This window comes from Octodon degus, unplaced genomic scaffold (genome assembly GCF_000260255.1).
Source record: "Octodon degus isolate 3935 unplaced genomic scaffold, OctDeg1.0 scaffold00051, whole genome shotgun sequence".
Classification (NCBI taxonomy): domain Eukaryota; kingdom Metazoa; phylum Chordata; class Mammalia; order Rodentia; family Octodontidae; genus Octodon; species Octodon degus.
In genome coordinates, this window is record NW_004524627.1 from 3,941,557 (window position 1) to 3,965,628 (window position 24,072).

The window sequence follows — 24,072 nt, forward strand, 5'->3', positions numbered from 1 at the left end:
CTCTGATCCATTTCTTATGAGGTAAGCTAGGAGCAGCAAAGACTTATAAACTCTTCTCCAATTCTTTTTATTATCTTTTAACATTCGGGACCACAGCATGTTCATAAGTTCTGGGAACTGTTCATACATAAATGTAGCCTTGGCAATCTCTCCCATGAGTTGCCCAGAAGGTCCCCAAGGATCATCATTCGTTGCTTCTTGAACCTTAGACTCAATCTCTAAATAATTCATAACCACATTGGTGGCTTTGTCCACCAGCTCCCGCACCTTCCACATGTTTAACATCTTGCCCCACGCAGGCCGGGATGCCACCTCGGTCTCCGGCTTGCCACGGCCCCCAGGACACTTCCGTGCTGGGGCAGGTCCAGGCCCGGGTCGCTGCCATCGCCCGCCGCCTGGAACTCTTTTGGGGAGATTTTTAAAAAGTACTATGTCTGTTAATACGTACTTGGATTTTCACTTAATACAAGTTTTTCAGTAGATGTTTATTGTATTTTAAATAATACATTTGTTATTCATTCAAATCCTATTTTAAAGTTGTATCAGTAGGAATTAAAGACACAGCTGGAAGATACACACAGTTCTGTTAAAATTTCCACACTAAAGATGTTAGCTACTAGGAGCTCATCTTCTGTCCGTTCAAAAAATCTAGAGCTAGTGTACAGCTTCTAGGTAACCAGCTACAGGTATCGTACTGTTCTGCCATGTGTAGCCTTTATTGCAAAGGCCATATCTTGACCTCATGTAGCAGCTTAGTTACAGGAAGCATGTGTACATTCTAGCTAACAGCCCAGAGAAGGTAGGGAAGAGTAGATGCTCTTTGCTTTTAAGAACACTTTCTGGAAGTTTTCTGATGCTGTTTCCACTTGTATTTAGAACTAAATCGTATGGCCACATGTGTTCACATAGGGTGTTGTCTCTATTTTCCACTATAGCAGAAGGGAGGTGTGACTGGGGGCAGCCAACAATCTGTGCTACAGAATGGTTAAGGTAGATGGGTGTGATTAAATTAAATTTGTGTTTAAGAAGGTCATTTAACCTTTCAATTTTTTTTAGAGAAGAAATGAGTTTTAATTATGAGTTTGGCCAATCTGTAGAAATCAACAGTTTTAACAACAGTTTTACCGAATTGTTTTTACAATACTATTTGTCAACAGTTTTACCAAATTCTTTTTATAATACATCACTACTGCACTCAAGAGTTGAGTACTCTACATTCGCATTTTAGACATTTGGTACTAGTGTACACTGGCTTTGATTGTTCTTTTCAAATTCTTTGTAATTCTTTGAAAAAGTCTAAAATGATCTCTCCAAAAGCCTTGGAAATTTGACCTTTCAATTTGTATTTCTTCTTTTGAGTTCTTACACTAGGGAGACTATACGATATTTACACATGTGGGTCTGGTTTATTTCACTTATGAGTATATCTTCAAGTTGTATCCACTTGTATATGAAGGCTTAGAGTTTATCATTCTTTATAGATGAGTAATACTCTATTGTATAAAAACACCACATCTTTTTCATCCATTCCTTAAGGATTAAACAACAAAGAGAGGGCAAGAAACTAGGAAATATGGCAGGGGCAAAACCATACATTTATATACACAAGATGGTTAAGGCAGTGGTCCTGAGAATCTCCATCAGTTTTTTGAAACCTGCAGTTAATTGGTAGGATTATTACCCTGACTAACTACGTATGCTGATACCTGTGAACTAAGCAACTTAACCAAGGATAGCAATGTATAATACTAGAGCCATGCTTGGAATGCCTGTCATTCTGGTCTTCTAAATGTGTAATGCTTCTAATGCCATATAAAATATTGCTATACTCTCTCACATGTTTGTTTAAAAAAAGGTAATAAAAGAAAACAGGAGACAAGAAAAATAGAAGGTCATTTGATTTGTTTCTTGGTCTTTTTTCTGATTAAATTTTCTTATAGCAAAGGACTGTCTTATACATTTTTGCATCCTTAGCACTAGCCCAATGTATTTGTTAAATCAAAATAAATTTTGTTAACAGTAATACCAGTGTAGCTCTTATAAGTCAATTTTTAACAAAAGACATCATTGCAGATTGTTTCCTGAAGTGATAGTTTAAAAAATGCAGCTATGGTCAAACAAGCCAGTAATTATGCTATTTGCCCTGGAAAACAAAACCACAGGTATTTGTCCAGAATTAATGTCATGCCTGAGTTAAATGGGTTTTTCTCTTTTACACTCCATTTAATTTTTCTTTCCCTTTTCTCCTCTTTTCCTTCTCTTTTCTCCTCTATCCTATAAGATTTGCTTCTTTTCCATAATCTCTTTTAATCGTATCCTCACCTAGTTGGAGGGAGGTTTGAAAGAAAATGCATGCTGGTTTCTACTACAGATAATCTAATCCACTTTAGAGGCTGTAAACAGGCGGATCACTATGAGTCTGATCTAGTAGTGAGACCCTAAATGCCCTGTAGATCTTTCCCTAAAAATACAAAAAAATGAAAAAGAAAATCTCATCCATCCCCATGATCCATCTACAGACTCTGTATTGGCAACTCTCAAATCTGTTTACATCTCTGAACTCTCTTCTGAGTTTCTTTTATGTATCTCTCTGCCAGACATAGTTCCTTGATCATTCCATTGACACCTGAGATATAAAACCTTAAAAATGGAATTTATCCTCTTATCCTTTATAACCTGTTACAATTTTTTTTTTTACATAATAGTCCATCATTAGTTTATTGCCTTTTGGGAGAAGAGTACCAGAAATCAAACTCAGGACCTTGCACTTGCTAGGTAGTTACTGCGCCACTGAGCTATATCCCTGGCCTTATTGCCATTTTTAAAAACAGCATATTTTCAATAAATGCTTAATATTGGATTTTTTTTAATCTTGGATTTTTTTAGGCTGATAACTTTTCATATACATAATGCTGTCATTAGTTCTTTCATACATATGAACTTTATCCATATTTTAGATTATTTCCGTAATATAAATTCTCAGAAGTAGAATTGCTAGGTGAAGGAAATTTAAGTCATTTGCCAAATTATTTCTCAAAAGGACTATAATTATTTCCAACATTATGAGTTGTATCAGGCCCCTGGCACTGCATGCTGCAATTAGGAAAACTTTTCATTGCCAGGAAGTCTTATGTTTGAATAGTCAAAAAAATGTTTTAGGGTTTAATTGTTGCATTTCAGGTACCAGTGAAGTTATATTTTTGTCCTGAGCTAGCAAGTAAGGAAATACAATTCTGTGAGTATTCTTTTTTACTAGATCTTAGTTTTGTTTTTCCTAAATTATCATATTCTTTTAAAATAACCCCCTTTACTTGAAAACTATGTTTGACCTAATATCTTGGTGCCTGAAAACATTCTCTAGAGAAGGAAGGCAGCCTCCTTGAAGAAATCATTAATTGTAAGACCCCAGCTGTAAGTAGTTAAGATGAGCTGGGAACATCTCCTAATGCAGAAGATAAGGAGGCATGCGGAAAAAAATGGATGAGGGTACAACAAAGGACAAACTAACTAAAACAACTCCCAGTGGTAATGTTAGAATAATTTGAGCCACAAAAATAATGTTAGGTTATAACCCAAAATGTAAGATAGATAGTAGTGAGACTACTGACATAAATAAGTAGTTGATCAAACTAATAGTTGGGGATATTAAAAAATCCATCTTGCAAGAATTCCAAGTAGTCCCGCATGCTGCGGTGGCCCCACCTCAGGTGCCCGGAGCCTGCTATGGAGTCCAAGTGTGGTGCACGCCTATAATCCCAGCACTGGGGAAACTGAAAACAGGAGGATCACTGTGAGACCGAGCTGCATACTAAGACCCTGTACCAAATACATAAATGAAAAGAAAAAAAGAGAATTCCAAATAATTTCTGTAAATAATTTGACCTTGAAGGGGGGAAAGAATAAATCCCCGCCTTTTAAACTATGAGCCTCATACAGTGAGTTCCTTCCCAAGAGTCCAAGCTGAGAAAGGAAGAATACAGATTAATTTTATGGTGGAAAAACCTGAAACTCCCTCAGACAGGTGTCAGAGGCTGACGTCAATAGCGCTAAGTCATGTTGGTGATGTCTGTCTTCTATACATGCAGTGGCAGTGGGGCTTTCCCTGAAACCTATAACCCCAATCACGAGAAAATCTTCAAGCAAATTACAACACATGGCCACCCTACTAAATGCCCAAATGGCACTACTCAGCAAAACAAGCCAGGTATGATGGCACATGCCTGCAACTTAGCACTCTGGGAGGCTAAGGCAGGAGAACCATAAGTTTGTGCTTCAGCCTGGGCAATGTAGCAAGACCTTTTCTCAAAAATAAAGTATTGAGGGTTGGTGAGATAGCTCAACAGACTAAGCACTTGCTTAGGCAATTGCAGGGACCAGGGTTCCATCCCTGTCACTTCATGCCACGCCGGCTCCACCTTTGGGTGTGCTGAGCCAGTGATGGAGGGCGGGTGTGGTGGTGCACACCTGTAATCCCAGCACTGGGGAGGCAGAAAACAGGAGGATCACTACTAGTCAGAGCTGCATACTCAGACCCTGCACAAAAATAAATAAATAAATAAACAAACTATTTAAAAAGAACTAGAAATGTAGCTCAGTGGCTGACCTTGAACTCGCCTGTGTAGCCCAGGCCAGCCTTGAAGTTTACTTCTTATACTACCACTTTGGCCCAACTACTTAAAAATATATGTGGAAAATGAAAATTTGCTTGGGCTCCTACTTCACAGTCACACGAACACAAGCAAACACAAGTTTGAAAAGTTTCTACTGTAGCTCCAGTATGAAGGAAAAAAAAAAAGCGCTGCCCTCCCTGGCTGTCTGGGCATCAGGTATGTTGCCTAGAAAGAGTGTGAGAGTGAGAAATACCAGCCCAGTTGCTGGCCCTGCTGCAGCCTCCTGAGTGCTGGGATTCCAGGCATAGAACACCATGCCTGGGGAATTTTAAAGATTAAACAAAAAAGTCATATATATAGGAACACTGTGGTAATTTTAAAATTATTTACATCTGAAAGCTGAAATTGTTTTCTGTCTTTTAATAACCTCAGTAGCATTGTCAGTCTTTAAACAAAGGCTCTTATTTTTCTGAGTAAAGTTTAGGTTCAAATATCAGGATTAATTTTCATTAAATTTTTTTTTAACAAATTTAGATCAGTTTTAAAACACTTTTTTAAAAACTTTGTTTCCTACATACTAATATGCATATAACATATAATTTAAAGAATAACATAAAACAATCTGTCAGTCAATATATAAAACATTGTCTATACTTCCTATGTCTCGCAGGTACTCCCCAGTTGTATTTCCCTGTATTCTTCCAGAAGTAATGATAATTCTGCATTTTATGCTAATTATTTCCTTTTGCTTTATAGTTGGGTCATTTATACATCTATTTCTAAATAAAAATGCATACATTAACTTTCTCATTTTAAAATTTTATACGAATAAAGTAATTTTATGTATGTCTGTAAGTTGATTTGCTATTATTTTCAGTAATGTGTTGAGGTTTGATTCTTTGTTTTACACAGCCATAGCTCACTAACTGTAAATGCCAGTACTGATGTGGGTACATTTTATTGCAGTTGCTTTAGCCGTTATTCTTTTGATGGTCATTGGCTTGTATTTGGTTCTTCCATTCCAAATAGTGATGCTATGATTACCTTTGTGTATGCCTCCTGGAATGTGTCTATGGAAGTTCATACAGGACAGACTTTACAAACTCGTGTGTGTGTGTGTGTGTGTGTGTGTGTGTGTGTGTGTGTGTGATTATCAAGTAGGAGTACAAGCAAATTTTCATTTTTCTCATATATTTTTAACTAGTTGAGCCAAATTGGCAGTATAAGAAGTAAAATGAACAATTAGTTCTTTTGAGTAGTGGAGATTTTATGTAACAATTATCCCCACGTTAAAACTTACTTAGATGAGAAAATGTGTTTGATTGATTTGTTTTTCTTTTTGTTCTTAATAGCATTCACATGAAAAATTCATCCATTGAGCCATATGTGTTTTGTGGGCCTTTTGTTGATTATATAATTAATATTTGGATATAACGCCATATACAAGCACTTTTGATACTCTGATCCTTTTGAATTTCATGAATACCTAAGGAACTTGATTAAAAACATTATTATTCTCTTTTTCCAGATGCATAGTGGTCTGTGAACTTAATAAATCTGTCTAGATTTGAACTGTTACTTCTCTGAATATACCATATACCATTAATACTTATAAAAATACCTCAGGCACAGTGGAGTAGACCAACATGTTATCATTCCTTTAGAAATACTGATTAAAATTTAAATGTATTCCACAGTTCCATCTCTCTTATGCAGAGAAAGAATTGTTAGAGAGAGAGCCAAGAGAAACCCATCAGGAAGTTCTTAGGCGAGCAGCCAAAGATCTTCCCATCTATACCAGGACCATGTCTGGAGGTAAGTGCCAACAGTGAGCACTTTGGAGCAGTAGCCAACGGATGTGTTGATGTGCCTATTGCATTTATATACATGAAACTGTCAAACCCTCGATTTAAAACCTTATGTTAGCTGGGACATTAGCTCAGTGGTGGAACATTTGTCTAGCATGTAAAGGTCCTGAATTCAATCTCTAGCACCACATAAAGCCCTATGTTATTCTTGGATTGCTATTAAATCCTTCCTGTACAATCCTATTAAACAGAGTAGAAAGCTGTGGCCCTGAGTTCTCAACTAAATCAGAGCTGCCTTTAATTCTCTTCCTCCTACTCAGTTCTGACTCAGTGAAGATGCAAGCGCTGCTGAAACCTTGATTTACATGAGGACTCATTCTTAAAACTTTATTTACAGACTTTCATCTTCGTATTTAAGAAAAACATCTATAATGAATATACAGTTACTAATTTTAAGTGTTTTGATTAATTTATAACAGTAATTATATAATTTATGTATATCCACCTTTGAAATTTAAACTATGTTTTACAAAAACAACTGAATTGATTTCTTTCTTGGGTCATGTTTTCAAGATATTAAAATTGTTTATTTTAATATCCAATTAAATAATTGGCTTAAAACTCAGTGCACGTGAAGTACTGATGCTTGTCCACCATGACTTAATGGGCACATTGTGCCTTTAGACCTGTGCTGCGCATTATGACACCCACTAGCCTGATGGGCTGTTGAGCACTTAAGATACTGTAGCTTAAGTTGAGACATGGGTAAGACCCAAGCTGAAACCATACACAACTGGTTTCAAAGAGTTAGCATGAAAAAAAGAATGTAAAATCCCTTACTAATGTATTATTTACATTTGTTGCCTATTTATGTTAGAATCATAATTGAATCTAAGTCTCACATACAATTTTATCCTGTTTATTTTCATTCTTCAGTAATCAGATGCATCCTGTGAGATGCTAGTGTGTTGAAATGAAATCTCCAATCAGTCAACCTTAATTCTTTGATATCTGTAATATTGGAGAAAAGATAAGAGCTTCTGTTGCAAGAATTGAAATGCTCCATTCAAAGCTGTGTGGGATGGCACATGCCTGTAATCCCAGCAGTCAGGAGCCTGAGGCAAGAGGATCACTAGGAATTTGAGACCAGCCTGGGTTACAAAGCAAGTTCAAGGCCAGCCTGAACATAGTGAGACCCCAACTCAAAAAGACAAAACTAAACAAACAAAATTCTCTATGAAAGTATCTCCCTCAGGTCCCACTTATAATCTTGTATCTTGCCTAACAGAGGTGTGAGATTTTTTTTTTCCAATTTAAGCAATTAATAGTTTACTTATAAATTTATAAATTTTGTTTCAATATTTTGTTGCATTCTTACCCAGTTATCTTAGTTGGTTGTATTCTGACCCAATTATGCAGAGGAAATAAACTGATTGGAGAAAGACTCTGAGAAAAGAATAATGGACATATCTGTAACAGGAAATAACCACACCCGCACAATATCTGCACAAGCTTATACTGTAACTACAGATAATTGAGAATACCTTTGAAGAAGTTCTACTGTCAGGTGCTCTATCCATGGGAGACTTCTCCAGAGAATGCTGGCTCCAAGCAAGTCTTTGTGTTTTTTTTTGTTTTGTTTTGCTCTGTTTTGTTTGCATTGAGACAAAGTTAAATACCTTTACTTTTAACCAAATTAAAATTTAGTATGCTTTTATTATGCTTTGGTATATATTTAGAATTTAAATTTGGAGAAATGATAAAAGCCATTTAATTATATATTCATTCCATGTTAAATCTAACTAGAACTTTTTATTCCTAGCAATCCGATATTGTGACAGATGCCAGCTTATAAAACCAGATCGCTGCCATCACTGTTCCGTCTGTGATAAGTAAGGGAAGTTTTTTTCTAGCATGTCTATGTGCTAGTGGACTTTTATCTGTATTTCATTTCTTTTCTTTTCTGTACTTAGGACAGGGTGTACAGGGTCTTACTACATAGACCAGACTCATAGTGATTCTCCTGTTTTCAGCCTCCCAAGAGCTGGAATCACAGGCCCGCGCCACCAGCCCAGTCTCAATTGCCATCTCATTGCACCCCGCGGGCAGAACCAGCACAGCAGGCTGGGGTTCGAACCCCAGCCACTGTGCTCTGTCTAAGCAGGCACTTTAGTCTGCTGAGCTATCAAGCTGGCCCTTGTATATCTTTTTTGTTTTCTAGCTTGTCACCCTTTCTCCTTGTTCATGCTTCTCACCACATTAATAGAAAATATAATTGGTATAAGCACATTTAATGCTGTGCAGCTTAGGGCCACAACCAATTGTCCCTTTTCCCCCAGACTGATCACGACACAAAGTACCTGATTCTTGATAATGCTGACTTGGCTAGTTAAATTTAGCAAATTCTTCTTTCATGAATGTTTTCCATTTTTATCAAGATAATTCATCTGGCTTCATGCAGTTATTTTATATTTAATATACTACACAAACAGGATAGTGTGATGCTTAAGAACTGACATTTAAAGAGATGCTTTCACCTAGACTATCTGCAAATCTGTTGACATTTCGAACTTTCTTCAACATAAGGCATTTGTGTATTGATATTTTACATGATTTTTAGAAAACTTGTTGATTTGCATTTTAAAGCATGTAAGGTTTTATAAGTGAGGGATGATGATCCAGTCAGTGCATGCCCGTAATCTCAGCTGTTCAGGAGACTCAGTCAGGGCTGGACAACACTGAGAGACCCTGTCTTAAAACAAATGAGAGTAATAAAGTTCATTATTACACTGTAAGTAGAAATGGCTGTAGTATTTATTTTAGATAATGACTTTTACTATTATGCAATTGTAAGGTATGAAATTTTGCAATATTTCATATTTTCATCTTATAATTTAATGAAATTAAATTTTGTAGGTTACTGAGTTTTGTGTTTTCTTCTGTTTTTAGATGTATTTTGAAGATGGATCATCATTGCCCATGGTGAGTTTGGCTGCAGGTTTCTGTTCTTCTTTAAATTCTTGTAAATTCAATCACTTCTGTATTTACAAATGACTTTAGTTGATACAGGAAGTACTTTTAGCTTTAGTTTAATTTTTATTTAATTAACTCAATAGAACCAACCAATATATAGAGTTAATAATATAAAACTTAATTTTGCATGTTTGCTCAAAACAAAGAGTTTTACTTTTATGCATCTACACAAACACAAATACTGAAATATTTTCTAGAAATGTAGACAAATGTCTATACATTAATACATACCAATAACTCAATAGATGTTTCTAATAAAGAATTAAATCAACTAAAAAGGTTTGACAAATTGTTTTAAATAAAATGACAACACTTTCAGGAAAATAATAGCAAATACATAAAACACAAATATATTTAAGCACGACTTTCCACTTAGAATTCATTAATGTTTTCAAATACTTCTAAATCTGATTAGGCAACTTAATAGAGGACTATCTGAGTGATCTCATTGATACAGGTGGATTTTCCTTCTTTTCCCTATAATTTTTCATCTCAGTGTACACAGTTCTCACAGTGATGCTGAGGGGGCCAGCCAGGCTGACTTGAACATTAGTCGTACTTATTCTAGATATGTCATTTTCTTTCAGTGGTAGCACTACAGGAAAGATATGAATCTCTGCATATCTACACTAGACATAGTTGGAAATTTTTATAGGGTATGGCTGTCTCAACAGGACCAGTAGGAGAATGTAGAATTTACATTATTCTAAATTTCTCACTTGTATCCCTCTCCTTTTCCTTGATCCAAATTTCCTCCTTTGAAGTGTTGACGTCAACTCCCATAAGAATAATATTCTTCTTAAAGAAAGATCTCCATAAATAAGCTTCCTTTATACTAATTTACATTTGCATTCTTTTGCTCTTCATCCTTTTCTTTCTCTCAGCAAGTGTTCCCATCACTATCTCCAACTATAAGTTTCTTTTTTTTTTCTTTTTAATGTATTTAGGATAGGGTCTACAGAGTCTCACTATAGACTGGACTCATAGTGATCTGCCTGTATTCAGCCTCCCAAGCCTGGAATTACAGGCGCATGCCACCACACCCAGTCTCAATCACCATCTCAGCATGCTCCAGGGGTGGGCCTGGCACAGCATGCAGGGGATTGAACCCTGGCAGCTGACCAACTATAAGTTTCTTAATCCTCTTTATATTCCCCTGCAAAGATCTCATGATCCACCTGTAAGTTCATGAGTTCATACACCATAATGAACAACCCCATGTCTTACAACAGCCCTCTTTTCTAAATACCTGTGTTTCTTTGCCTTTCCACCTATCAGCTCTCTTCTACCTGGGTAGGTGGTTCAGCTCAGAAGCTGGGCATTCCAGAAATGTGAAAGCAGCGACACTGCTGGGGCCCCTCAACCCATGAGGGACTAGCCAGTAACACATCTTTAGTGGTGTTTTTCCCATTTTTTGCTTTATTTTTAAATTTTTGGTGACTTCAGCCTGGGTCTCATGCATGTTAGAGAAATACTCTCCCAATGAACTATGTCCCTGCTCCTCCCTTTGTTTCAAACTGCATCAGAGTTTTGGTCTAAGGACCTACCTTGAGGAACTCAGATTAAGAATTTTCTATTCTGGGTTTCCATGGACTTGATATATTTAGCAATGGTAAAATAATAGATGGCATATAATTGAAATTTTTGGAACTTATTTATTTCGTTCAGGGTCTTGCTGCACAGTTCAGACTCATAGTGATCCTCTTGTCTCAGCCTCCTTAGCACTGGGATTACAGACATGCACTACCACACCTGGTTTCAGTGGCCAGCATGACACGGGCCCCATGTGCCATGGGGTACCAGGGATCAAACCCAGGTCCTTGCACTTGCCAGACAGGCACTTAGACCACCAAGCTATCTCCCCAGCCAACTCCATTTTTTTTTACCAATTTAATAAAAGTTAAGGAAGGGAGAAGTGCAAATTATCAGTATTCATGCCAAACCAATATGTATCTATAAAATTTCATGTATTTGTTATACTCACCATTATAGGCATTCTCCCTAAACCAGCTAAATAAGAAACTTATAGAATAATTTGACAATCTTTTAGATTTTGACAGATTCTATTAAATAAGTGAAGGGAGATAGGTATAATAAAACTCTAGAGTTTATAGAGGTACCTATATGGCACGGCTATGTCCTGTTTCCCAGTCACCTTTATGTGGCAGCGTGGGAGGAGTTGAATGAACGGATTGCTTATTGCAGTCATTTCCCATGCTGTAATCACCTTCCCCACCTGTCACTGTCTCGACTCTAGCCACTTCCTGCAGAAAAACAGTAGCCATGTTCATTTATGAAAGATTTTATGCCAGGGACCTAATATTCAGTTGGTAACAACCAGCTGAATGGACAAGCTACTTTTTAAAAAAAATTCAAATTGAAATTTTAAGTTAAAAAGTGTTTAGAGTTGGTGGTATAGTTCTGAGGTGCATCATGTGCTTAGCACGTATGAGGCCTAGGGTCCTGCCCCCAAGAGGGCACCCACAGATTTATTCACAATAACATACTTGTGACTCTAAATTCTAAATCAGCATGTTTTTCTAGCCCACACTCCCCTTCCCTCACTTACAGAGAGCCAGTGCTACTCTTAAAACAGGCCCTCTTCAGGTCTAACTCTGTGTCTGTCTGTCTGTCCTTTCTCTTTTAAACACAAATGTTACACTATAGATTGAATATGATTTATGAGTCGCCTCTTTAATTTAGTATATTGTGATTTGTTTCCATGTTAACACATAAGAAGTATTTTTACAGCTATTATGTACTTTATTAAAGGAAATTAGGGCATTCCCATGAAGCAGCCATTTTATATATGGTTAGGAATTTTAGTCCCTCTCAACTTTGAACATTTGAAATACTGGGTTGAAAAATGTTTCTGTTTTTTCAGTGATCTCAGCATATCAGCTTTGGTCAGTGAATGTTATGCATCATTATTTGGGGGACTGATCTTATACTTGTTAATTTAAAGTGTTTCCATAGTACTTGCTTCATTGGGCTTTCTATTGTAGAAGTGTTTCTTTTTTACTATAAACTTTTTTTTTTTTTTTTCAGAACTGGGGATTGAACTCAGGTCCTTGTGCTTGCCAGGGAAGCGTTTATTCTACTGAGCCATCTCCCCAGGCCATTACTATAAACTTTTAACTTTTAATTAATTATATCAATAATACATGCTTGCCAAAATTAAGTTAACACATATGAAAGTAAATAATCTTAGCTTTAATTTACTGAGCACCTCCTGTAGTCTAGAGAGCAAATATCTATCATCTTTATAAAAATAAAAAGAATAAGCAACCCAAATGCCCATCAGTTGAGGAATGGATAAAAAGTTGTGGAATTTTACACATGGAATATTATTCAGCTATAAAGAAGGATAAATTTGAGGCTTTTATCGTTAAATGGGTGAAACTAGAGACCATATCTTTAAGTGAAATGAATCAGACCCTCCTATGCAAACATCGTATCATCTCCTTAGTATGAGAACCTGAAAGAGAAAAATAAAATCTAAAAGGTATAGTAGATACTAGGAAAAGGGAATGAATTTGTTCAAAAGGAAGGAATCATTTAATTGAGGAGGACAAGAGAGGATGTGTGGGAAAGAGATAGCTGTGATATGTATGCAGGATGGTTTGGACAACTGTACTGTTGATTTCTGCTGGTCTATGGGAAGGAGCAATTAATTTTTAACTTGTTTTGTCTTCTCTTTTCAATTATTTTTCCTTTTTCTTGCAATTTCTTTCTTTCTCTTTTTCTTTTTTTCCCCCTATATTTAGAGCAGGGTTTACATGGTCTCACTACATAGACTGGACTCATAGTGATTCTCTTGTTTACAGCCTCCCAGGTGCGGGGATTACAAATGCCCACCACCACGCCTAGTCTCAATCACAGGCTCAGTGCGCCCTGGGGGCGGGACTGGCACAGCATGTCAGGGATTGAACCCCAGCCCTTGTACTCTGCCTACGCAGGCGCTTTAGTCCACTGAGCTATCAGGCCAGCCCTCTTCTTAATTTCTTATATATTTTTTTCTTTTCTTTTTTTTCCTTTCTTCCAATTTTGCATGCATCTATCTGGTAATATGAACAACTCATTTGAAGACAACACTATGCAACACAACAAATACTGTGAAATTCATATTGTTTTGTTTAGTGAAATTTTTATTTTTAATTTTTCTGTTTTAATACTATTTTGGGGGCTGGTGAGATGGCTCAGTGGTCTAAAGCACCTACTTAGAACAAACTAAAAGCACAGGGACCATGGTTCAATCCCCCAGCACCACATGCCAGCCAGCCCCGCCCCCTGGTGGGCTGAGCTGCCCCCCCACACAAATAAATAAAATTTAAAAAAAAAATACTATTTTGTACTCTTAAAAAGTTAAAGAATAAAAACAATAGAAGAAAGAGAAATGATTTGTCTCAGAAAAGCTTAAGAGTGGCTTCAAAAATCACATAGCCAGTTTTTGGCCTTGAAAGGGCGTTATTTCCCCAATATATTATGCTGTTCTTGTAGTTTAGACACTAAAAGTGGGGGTTTGATCCCCAGGCCTGCCGTGCCGACCCCAACCCCGAGACGCCGTGAGATGGCAATTGAGACTGGGTGTGATGATGTGCACCTGTAATCTCAGCTCTTGGGAGGCTGTAAACAGGCGGATCACTGTGAGTCCCACCAAGTAGTGAGACCCTGAACACCCTGTAGACCCACCCCTAAAATACAAAAAAAAAGAAAAGAAAAGAAAAGAAACAGAATACATTTGGGCTGAAATAGAGCCAACAGTTGTGCTTTACCTGGAGAACAACATGAGAAAGAATTTTACATTGAATGTGGCTTGTTTCTTGATATGAACTCATTTTTTGCCAGATGTAGGAGATAAGATCAGGATGAATTTTCTCTTTTGTCAAATTGACAAAGTAATAGGCCATTAAAAGTCTAACCAAAAGCTGCCAGTTATGAAGAGTGTAAGGTATTGCTCAAAATGAGTAATACTAGTCTCTTTCCTCTAGTAAGATATATATCAACACTTTCTATAAACATGTCAAATTAAAGTGTTTGATCTTTATTTATTGACTTTCTCCTGTTTCCTATCCTGACAAGGCAAACTACCCCATCATCATTTAGAACAAAATCTGCTTCTTACATTTTATAGGAACAGAAGTGCTCTGCACTATCCATTTCAATTTTCCCTGGTTCAGAACAGTCTCTGTTTACACCTAATTTTCCACTTTTGCAGCACCTTCATCTGCCCATTCTTTCTTCTTGCAACTACACAAATAAATGAAAACAGTGTCTTGTGTCCTTTTGAGACAAATTACAATTAGACTAGCCTCATACTATTTCCAATATTTCTTGCCATTATTTCATTCCAGTATTACAAAAAGCAATCTCAGCAAGTGTTTTGTGTTCTCCCTGGAACTTCAAGAGCTGCTAATACAGCTGTTTTCATACAATGTACACCCACGATTTTTGGCATTTTTATGAATTCTTTTCCAATAAACAAGACCTTCAAGTCCAAAATTACTAAATATAAGGCAGAAAATATAAACTTTTTTCATTCAAACTTGGTTTTATTTTTAAAACCTAGGGAAAAAAATGTTTCTTTTTATTACCAAAGTCCAGAGAGATTGTTTTACCAACACTAGAGCTGGGATAGGAAATTTGAGGAGAGGAAACAGTATGTGCTTACTCTATGCAGTAGCTTCATTACACCAATTAACAATGAGCTAATTCAGTTGGTGACCGTATCAGCCAATTCCACAGTGCTACTGCATCACATGTGTGCAAGGTCAGCAAGCAATGCCCTTATCTTTGTGAAAGGGAAAAAAAATTGAGCATGACCATGAAATGAGTTGTTTTTATGTTTTTATGAATTGATATGATAATTGAAATTAGACCATCCTTTGTCCACCATACGATGATCTAGAATTAGCATTTATATAGAGCTGGATTTGAGAAACCATCTTAACATCCCTATTTTACAGGTAAGGAAAATGAAATCCTAAGAGACTGTTTCACTTCCTTGGGGCCACATGATTATCCTTGTCTATGACCTCATAATTATCTAGTGTCAGATGCGCATTATAACTCTTATCTGGCTGGCTTCCAGTCCTATTTCTTTTCTTAAGCCTCCTACATAATATGCTTTGACAGTTTTTGCCATTTTTGCAGTAATGACATAAAAGAAGTATGTGAGTGTGGTTCACTGACTTTGGAGAAAATGTATTTTAACTCAATGATAGTTGGAAACTGAACCCAAAGATAACATTGAGGAAGGGATTAGTGCATTTGGTCTGTACTTTTAGGCATCTGCTTACTATTATAATTGGACATGAAATGTAGTTATACTAGTTAGGGTTGATTAACACAATATTAAGTATATATTCAAAATCTAGACATGGAAATTACTTCTCAGAGAAATTTATTTTTTATTTGCATGTGTAACTTTTTATGACTTATGCTTTTTAAAATGTCAGTATATTTAAAATGAGAGAAAACCAAACACTATGTTAAGTTGGAGCATATTGATACCTAGGTGAAGGATGTATCACTTATTAAGACTATATTTGTTGTTTTTTTGTTTTTTTTTTGGCAGGGTGAACAATTGTGTTGGATTTTCAAATTATAAATTCTTCCTCCTTTTCTTGGCTTATTCTCTGCTGTACTGCCTTTTTATTGCTGCTACAGATTTACAGTATTTTATCAAATTCTGGACAGTAAGTCATTACTTTAGTGCCTTTTGTTAAGTATACAAAAATATATAATATAGATTTTCATTAGTGGATTATTTCAGACACGGACTTTATAGAACCGAGCTAATTTATGTAGTCATTCCTCATTAGTTGCAGGTTTTGTATTTGTTTATTCACTATCTTCAGAACTTATCAGTAGCCTCTAAATCAATACACAGAGATATAATCACAGAGCCAATGATGGCTTGCACACAGGTGCTGATAGGAAAATACCCAAGTGCTCTAGGTATATGTTCAGATTGAGGTAAAACAAGGGAGTGCCCCATCTTCTTGTTGTAGCTCCCATTCTGTAAACAAGTGTGCTCCTCAGTCTGTTTGGTGCCTTGTTTTTTATTTTTGTGCTTTCTGTTCATTTTGTGGCTGAAAATTGTCTTCAGACATCATGCTCTAGTGCTTCTAAACAAGACTGCTGTGTCTGACGGAGGAAATACATGTGGTGAATAAGCTTCATTCAGACGTGAGTTATGGTGCTTGGCCGTGAGTTCCGTGCTAATGAATCAACACCGTGCATTAAATATGCACCCTGAAGCAGAAAGCCGTATTAAAGCAGGAGTGTGAATCGACGGCTTGACCAGGATGTGACGAGACACTGCAGGGCCTAACCCTGTATTTTCCCTGGAAATAATGATTCAGTATTCACAAATTCAGTGTTCACAGCAAACTTATGGAGCATAACCACTGCAGATAATGAGAACTGACTATACACACAGTTTTCCAATATTTAACAAAAAGTGTTTCCATGTGTAAGGTTACTTCAAGACCTGTTATGTCTGTAATGTCCTGAATTTTTATTAGATATTGCTTGTTTAGGCTTTAGATACTCAAATGTTTTATGCAGTATATTTTTAGGTAAGAGCAAAAGAATATTAAAATAGAGTATTTTTAATAACCTGTGATAGTCCTTGCAAACACCAAATCATGGTTAAAAAGCTATTTGTCTTTTGCCAAGATTGATTTCTTGTTTTTCATTAAATTATCCTTTATGATAAGACCAAATTGCTACATTACTTGTGTATGGTTTGTGTCAAGTCTTATACCGAAGAGTTATCAAATGTTTAGTCGATGCCAGCTACATTGCTAACCACAAGGATTACGTGAGTGAATGGCTGTGTGCCACAGCTTCAGAGATGCTGCCAGTTTCCAGCTTGAAGGGTGATCCCTAGTGACTGTGTGGAGAATATTATTTTACTGCTCCTCATTCCTGTGGGTGGTTTTCATTCTAAAATATAAATATATTTGGAAACGAATGACCAGAGTTTCCACTGTGCACAACTGCTGCCAAAGCTACAGTGAGATCTTGTGTCCTGTTAGTCTGTCAGGGACTACAGGAAACTGAAACACCACGACTTTCCCTCAGGTGAGGCCTCTCTCTGGCAGGCCTGGTGCTTCACTAAGTGTCCATAGACCCAAGTCCTGCAGTTGAGGTCTCCCTGGACAAACAGTAAGGGTCATACTTGCTTCGAAGTGGCCTGTTTTGGCCCATGGATATTGTAATGTTTACTTTAAACAAGTCTTACTATAGTAATGTCAGTCATTTCCTTGGAACCATTCAGAGTATTATTTTGGATGTGTTTCTGTATGTATTCTTTTCATTAATGCTGTTGTTTGCAGTAATATAAACCATCAATGAGACTGGCAATTAAATTAGGCCAATTCATTTTTTGGAATTATAATAAAGCTAAACATTAGTGAACCTTAAGTATATTAACAAAACATGTTCAAATAGAAAATTTAAAGCTATATTTTATAGCTTCTTTTACTTTGTATCCTACTGTTTGTGTGGGGAGGGTTTGTTTGTTTGTTTTTGTAATGTTCTTAGTACAGGGTCTACAGGATCTCACTACACAGATTGGACTGGTAGTGATCCTCCTATTTACAGCCTCCCACGCACTGTGATTACAGGCATACACCACCACACCCAGTCTCAATCATCCTCTCAGCACGCCCTGGGAATGGAGCAAGCACGGCATGCAGGGATCGAACCCCAGTCCCTGCATCTACCTAAGCAGGCACTTTAATCCACTGAGCTATCTGGCCAGCCCTACTGTTACATTTTATACTAAGCAAATATAATTTTTCTATAATTTACTTATATAAAATACAATATCCCAAATTTTAATCTTTTTCAGTTATATTTTCATATCCCAGTACACATTTAAAAAATTATATATATATATATATATATATACTGCTTTGACATGAAACTGTGTGTCTTGTTTCCATATAAATATTTAAGACAACATTTTAGCCCAAAAAAAAAAATCTTACTAACTTACTTATAAAGTAGGGAATACTTATCCCTTTGACAAAGTATTTTATTTTCTTCCTTTCTTTATAGAATGGCCTACCTGATACTCAAGCCAAGTTCCATATTATGTTTCTATTCTTTGCTGCAGCTATGTTTTCTGTCAGCTTGTCTTCTCTGTTTGGCTATCATTGTTGGCTAGTCAGCAAAAATAAATCTACATTAGGTGAGTATCCAATCGTTGTAGTTGACGCAACCTCAAGTGTATACACACGTGCTCAGTGACAGTTGCTGTGCATTAAATATTGTTCTACCTTGAAGTGGTAAAAATCATTGTGATTACCTGCACTTTATTGTAGAGTGTCACTTAGATGTAAATTCCTACATTCCATATAATTATTGGTCATCATGTGTAAAGCATTACATACATACAGTGGGAAACAGGGGCAAAACCGTGTTTTGAGGGGCACAAAAATTCATTTAAATTTCATGACAGTATGAAATTCTGAGTACTTTGAGTGAAACAGAGAATGCTGAAGTGTGAATAAAAGGTTGTGTATGATAAAAGGTACGGTTTAGAATGTGTTGCTAGACAGGTGCTCACCTCACCCAAAAGAATTCAGCCTGAGGAGTCTGAATGGAAAAAGCCCCATGGAAAAAGCCAGAACCTTTTAGCTAGAGAAAAACATATCTCCAAGAGTCTTACATTGATGGGAGGCAACAATAACAGTTCTACGAGGAATTGTGTAGCTGTAAATGCCCATATTAAAAAAAGAAGAAATATCTCAATCAATAACTCACAACATATAGAACCAGAAAAATAAAGCCAAAATAAAATCAAAGCTAGCCAAAGAAGGAAATGATAGAGATAATAGAAATAAAGAGGGGCCGGAGAGATGGATTAGTGGAATAAGTGCTTCCCTGGCAAGCGTAAGGGTCTGAGTTCAATCCCTGGTTCTGAAAAAAAAAAAAAAAAAAGAGTAAAACGTTATAGAAAATCAATGAAATGAATGGTTGTTTCTTTTAAGATATCAGAAAATTTCCAGGCGTCGTGGTGCATGCCTGTAATCCCAGCACTTGGGAGGCTGAGGCACAAGTGGTACCTGGGCTACAAGTATCATCACAAGTTCAAGACCAGCCTGGGCTACAAAGTTAGCTCAAGGCCAGTGTAAATTTCATAGGGAGACCCTGGGTCAAAATGATGAAAGAAAAGAAAGAAAAAAAAAGGGAAAGAAAAGAAAGCTCAGAAGATATCAGAAAATTTGACAAAGCATAGCTAGAAAAAAATATGTAGTTTCATCACAAAAGTTAGAAATGAAAATGGGGACATTACTACTGACTTCATAGAAGTAAAAAGGATTTCAAGAGAATATTATGAATTTTTGTCCTTGGTACCATGGTTCATGAACTTAATTTATCCTGCAACTTTGGAAAGATGGCCACATTTGTAGTTATGTGAGAAAGATTGCCATGGTTGTGTTTGTTACTCAATATAGAGTTTGCAAAAAAAAAAAAAACCCAAAATTTTCTAAATGCTTTTGTTTGCGAACCAAACTGCAAACAAAACCATTCATGAACTGAGGTACCACTTAATTCAAAAATTAGGTAGACTAAATGAAATGGACAAATTGCTAGAAACAAACCACCAAACTGGCTAATGAAAAAATAGAAAATGACAACAGATTTTTAGCAAGTAAAGGAACTGAATTAGTAACCAAAAACCTCAAACAAAGAAAAGCTGAGGACATAATAGTTTCACTGTTGAATTCTACCAAGTATTTAAATCATTAACCCCAACTCTTCTCAAACTTTGCCAAAAATTAGAAAAGAATGCAGTTCTCCCTAATTCATTTTATGAGACAGTACTTTTTTGTTCCAGGAATTGAACTCAGAACCTTATGCATGCTTTCCAGGCAGGCATTTGTGCCTGCCGAGCGATATCTGTATTCTGAGACAGTACTGTCTTGCCATAAAAGCCAAAGACCTTACAAGAAAATCAGTGGACCAATATCCCTTATGAATACAGATGCAGCAGTCCTTCACAAAAACTCTAGCACACAAAATCCATCAGAATATCAAGTGAATTTTATACCTCATGATAAAATGGGGTTTATCCTAGTACTACAAGGTGGTTTGATGCCTAAAAATCAATAAGCGATAGTTTAATAAATTAATAGAATGAAGGAAAAAACACATGATAATCTCAGTTGCTACAGAAACAAATATTTAAAAAGCAAACATTCTTCCATACTTAAAACACATAGCCATAGCAAAGAGTAGAAGAGAACCTGCTCATCTTGATGAATGGCATTTAGAAGAAAAAAAAAAAAAAGCTGCAGCTAACATCATGCTCAGTATCAAAAAATTGAAAACTTTTTTTTCTTTTTTTTGTGTTTTAGGGAAGGGTCTACAGGGTGTTCAGGGTCTCACTACTACATCAGACTTGTGGGCCGAGGAGATGACTCAGTGGAATAAGCGCTTCCCTGGCAAGCCCAAGGGCCTGAGTTCAATCCCCGGTTCCACAAAAAAAAAAAAAGAAAGAAAGAAAGAAAGAATAGATCAGACTCATAGTGATCTGCCTGTTTACAGCCTCCCAAGAGCTGGGATTATAGGCACACGCCACCATGCCCAGTCTCAGTTGCCATCTCAGCGTGCCCTGTGGGGGCAGGGCTAGCACAGCAGGCCCAAGGATCAAAGCCCCGGACCCTGCACCTACTTGCAGGGACTTTAATCCATTACACTATTTGGTCAGCCCTAAAAAACTGAAAACTTAACCCTAACATCAGGAACACAAGGATGCTCTCCTTTACTAGTATTCAGGATTGTAGTACAAGTTATAGCAAGTCTAATTGGTCAAAAAAAAAAAAAAAAAAAAAAAAAAAAAAGAAATAAAAGACATCCAAAACAAATGAAACTATCAAGAGCTGATCTGAACATATAGTGTCTGTTTATTTTATTTATTTGTTTATTTATTTATGTATTTTGTGGTACTGGCCGTTGAACTCAAGACCTTGCACTTAGCAAGCAAGTGCTTATTCTGCTGAGCTATCTCCCCAGCCCTGTGTTTAAATTTTAGAAAACTATTACATTAAAAAATATATTACCATGAATCCTCTTCAAAATAGTCCTCATTGGGGGCCTGCCCCTTAGCTCAGTTCTTTTTTTTTTTTTTGGAACCAGGAAGATAAGCTTTTTTTTTCCATAATTTTATTGAGAAACAAATAGCAATGAAACAGTTTCAAACCAAATTGGTAGGACAGTTCCAATAACTAACACATTGCATACATTCTTTCTAGTGGTTAATTGCTGTACAAGATGCAGACTTGATATCCTATTTACAAACACCAGTAGAACAAATCCCTCTATTCATTAAGAGAATGTAACTATATATCTATCCTAACCATTTTGAATACACAGATACAAAATGAACATTCATCTGTATCCCCTTTTCTTGTTAAGTTCCATCATTTAAATATTATAGTTGTGTAAACTCAGCAAAATATTCTAAAAGAGTCCAGTAGTCCGTAATAGTATTGGGTCTTCTGCTTCACTGGCAATGTCAGAAATTGTTTATCTGAGTCCCCTACAGCTCAACATAACACCATGGCTTTACTTCTTATACTTTGATTTTATACTTTTCTGCTGGATGGTTAAGACCAAGGTAAAGCAGGACCTATGCAACAAGAGTTGTAGCTTTTGGGTCTGATAAGGTCAGTGAAATCCCCTCAGGATTTATCCTGAGATCCTGTATCTCAGATTGTAGAACCTTTGTCAGTGTCAGCCATGTGGATGAGTCATGGACATTGCTTGGCCAATTTGCTCTCTGTGAAAGCCTGAGAGAATATTTTCTCTCCATGTGACTCTCCTTAGGCACACTCTACATCATCTATCACTTTCCTCTTTGGCCCTATAATCTCCTTGATCAGAAAATTTGGGACACTACCAAGTTACATGACGTTACAGTACAAGTTCTCATATGTCCTGAGTCTTAATTTACCTTGGAAGGCTAGAGCCAAAATGTTGACTTTCCTTGTGGCCCTCCTTTTTCTCTAATTTTGGTCTGCAAACTTAGGTTGTTAACCATCCAGAAGACAAGCTTATTGTTATTACCATACAACCTAGGCTGTTAAGCTTAACCTCACTATCTGTCTGAATATCAAACATATTAGGCATAACATGGAACTTGATTTTTCATCAAGTATTGATATGTTGAACTTTAAGTCCCTATAGAATATGATGAAAAACATTTAAAAATTAAAATATATTTTTGGAAAATAGGCATAAAGAATTATATACTTCTTATGTTTACACATAAGTCCAAAAATCTAACCATATACAACCTTAAAGCAGGACAGTCCCACAATATTCCTTTTCCTATCTCTTGCCTTCATTCACCACCCCCTTCTTTTTGAACAATCATCTACCCGAGAGACAGCACAGCAGCAACTGGCATGTCATGACAAGCAGCCCATATTCAGAAGACCAGAATGACAGGCACTCCAAGCATGAAACTGCTATTACAGATTACCTTCTTCCGTTATATGTAGAAGATGAGCAAGGCAATGATCCTGAGAATCTCCAGAAGATTTTTGAATCTAGCACTTAATTGGAAAGATTCTCACCCTGACTAACTATATATACTGATACCTGTGAATGAAGCTCAGTTCTTTAAATGGCTGCTTCCACAAAGCAGTCAGGCTCAGGTTGCTGTGGTTCAATCCCCACAACTCAAGCCAGCCAAACCTGCCCCGAAGGCACTCAGAGAAGAAAAAGTCCTTTTGCCTTCAGAATCAGTGGAATAGACTAGTAGATGCAGAGGCCTCTAGGAACACACTCAGCCACCTGATCTTTGACAAAGGGGCCAAACACACTTACTGGAGGAAAGATAGTCTCTTTAACAAATGGTGCTGGAAAATTTGCTCTCTACATGCCGAAGACTAAAACTTGACCCAGGTCTATCACCATGCACTGAACTAAAGTCAAAATGGATTAAAGAACTGAACATTAAAACAGAAACACTAAATCTTCTAGAAGAGAAAGTAGGAGGATCTCTTGAAGACATAGGGGTAGGAAAGGAGTTCATGAACAGAAATAAAATCGCACGGGAAACACTTGAAAGAATTAACAACTGGGACCACCTCTTATTGAGAAGTTTTTTCACGTCAAAAGAAATTATCAACAAAGTAAAAAGACAACCCACAAACTTCGAAAAAATCTTAACTAATAAGTGCTCAGACAAAGGTCTACTCTCTAGAATTTATAAAGAACTAAAGATCATTAGGGCCCCTAAATTTAAAGACCCAATCCAGAAATGAGCATCTGAGATGAACACACACTTCTCAGAGGACGAAATTAAAGAAGCGAATAAATATATGAAAAAATGTTCCATGTCACTAGCCATCCATGAAATGCAAATTGAAACAACACTGAGATACCATCTCACCCCAGAAGGATTGGCTATCATAAAGAAATCAACCAACAACAAATGTTGGAGAGGCTGTGGGGAAAGGGGAACCCTTTTCCACTATTGGTGGGAGTGTAGACTGGTGCAACCATTATGGAAATCAGTGTGGAGACTCCTGAGAAAACTGGGACTGGAAATCCCATTCAAGCCTGCTATCCCCCTACTGAGAATTTTCCCG

General features: G+C 36.7%; 1 protein-coding gene across 2 annotated transcripts in view; it reads left to right on the forward strand.

Moving 5' to 3' along the window:
• The window catches only part of Zdhhc2 (zinc finger DHHC-type containing 2), a 90,363-nt gene that overhangs the window by 50,806 nt on the left and 15,485 nt on the right, over window positions 1–24,072 (forward strand). Inside the window, exons 4-8 of one of the 2 annotated variants that reach the window (XM_004633056.2) lie at window positions 6,308–6,425; window positions 8,241–8,310; window positions 9,368–9,400; window positions 16,029–16,149; window positions 18,524–18,656. In XM_004633056.2, coding sequence (XP_004633113.1) covers window positions 6,308–6,425; window positions 8,241–8,310; window positions 9,368–9,400; window positions 16,029–16,149; window positions 18,524–18,656 — 475 coding nt within the window. The remainder of the gene's footprint in view (window positions 1–6,307; window positions 6,426–8,240; window positions 8,311–9,367; window positions 9,401–16,028; window positions 16,150–18,523; window positions 18,657–24,072) is intronic. The other variant, XM_023717231.1, reaches the window with a different exon arrangement.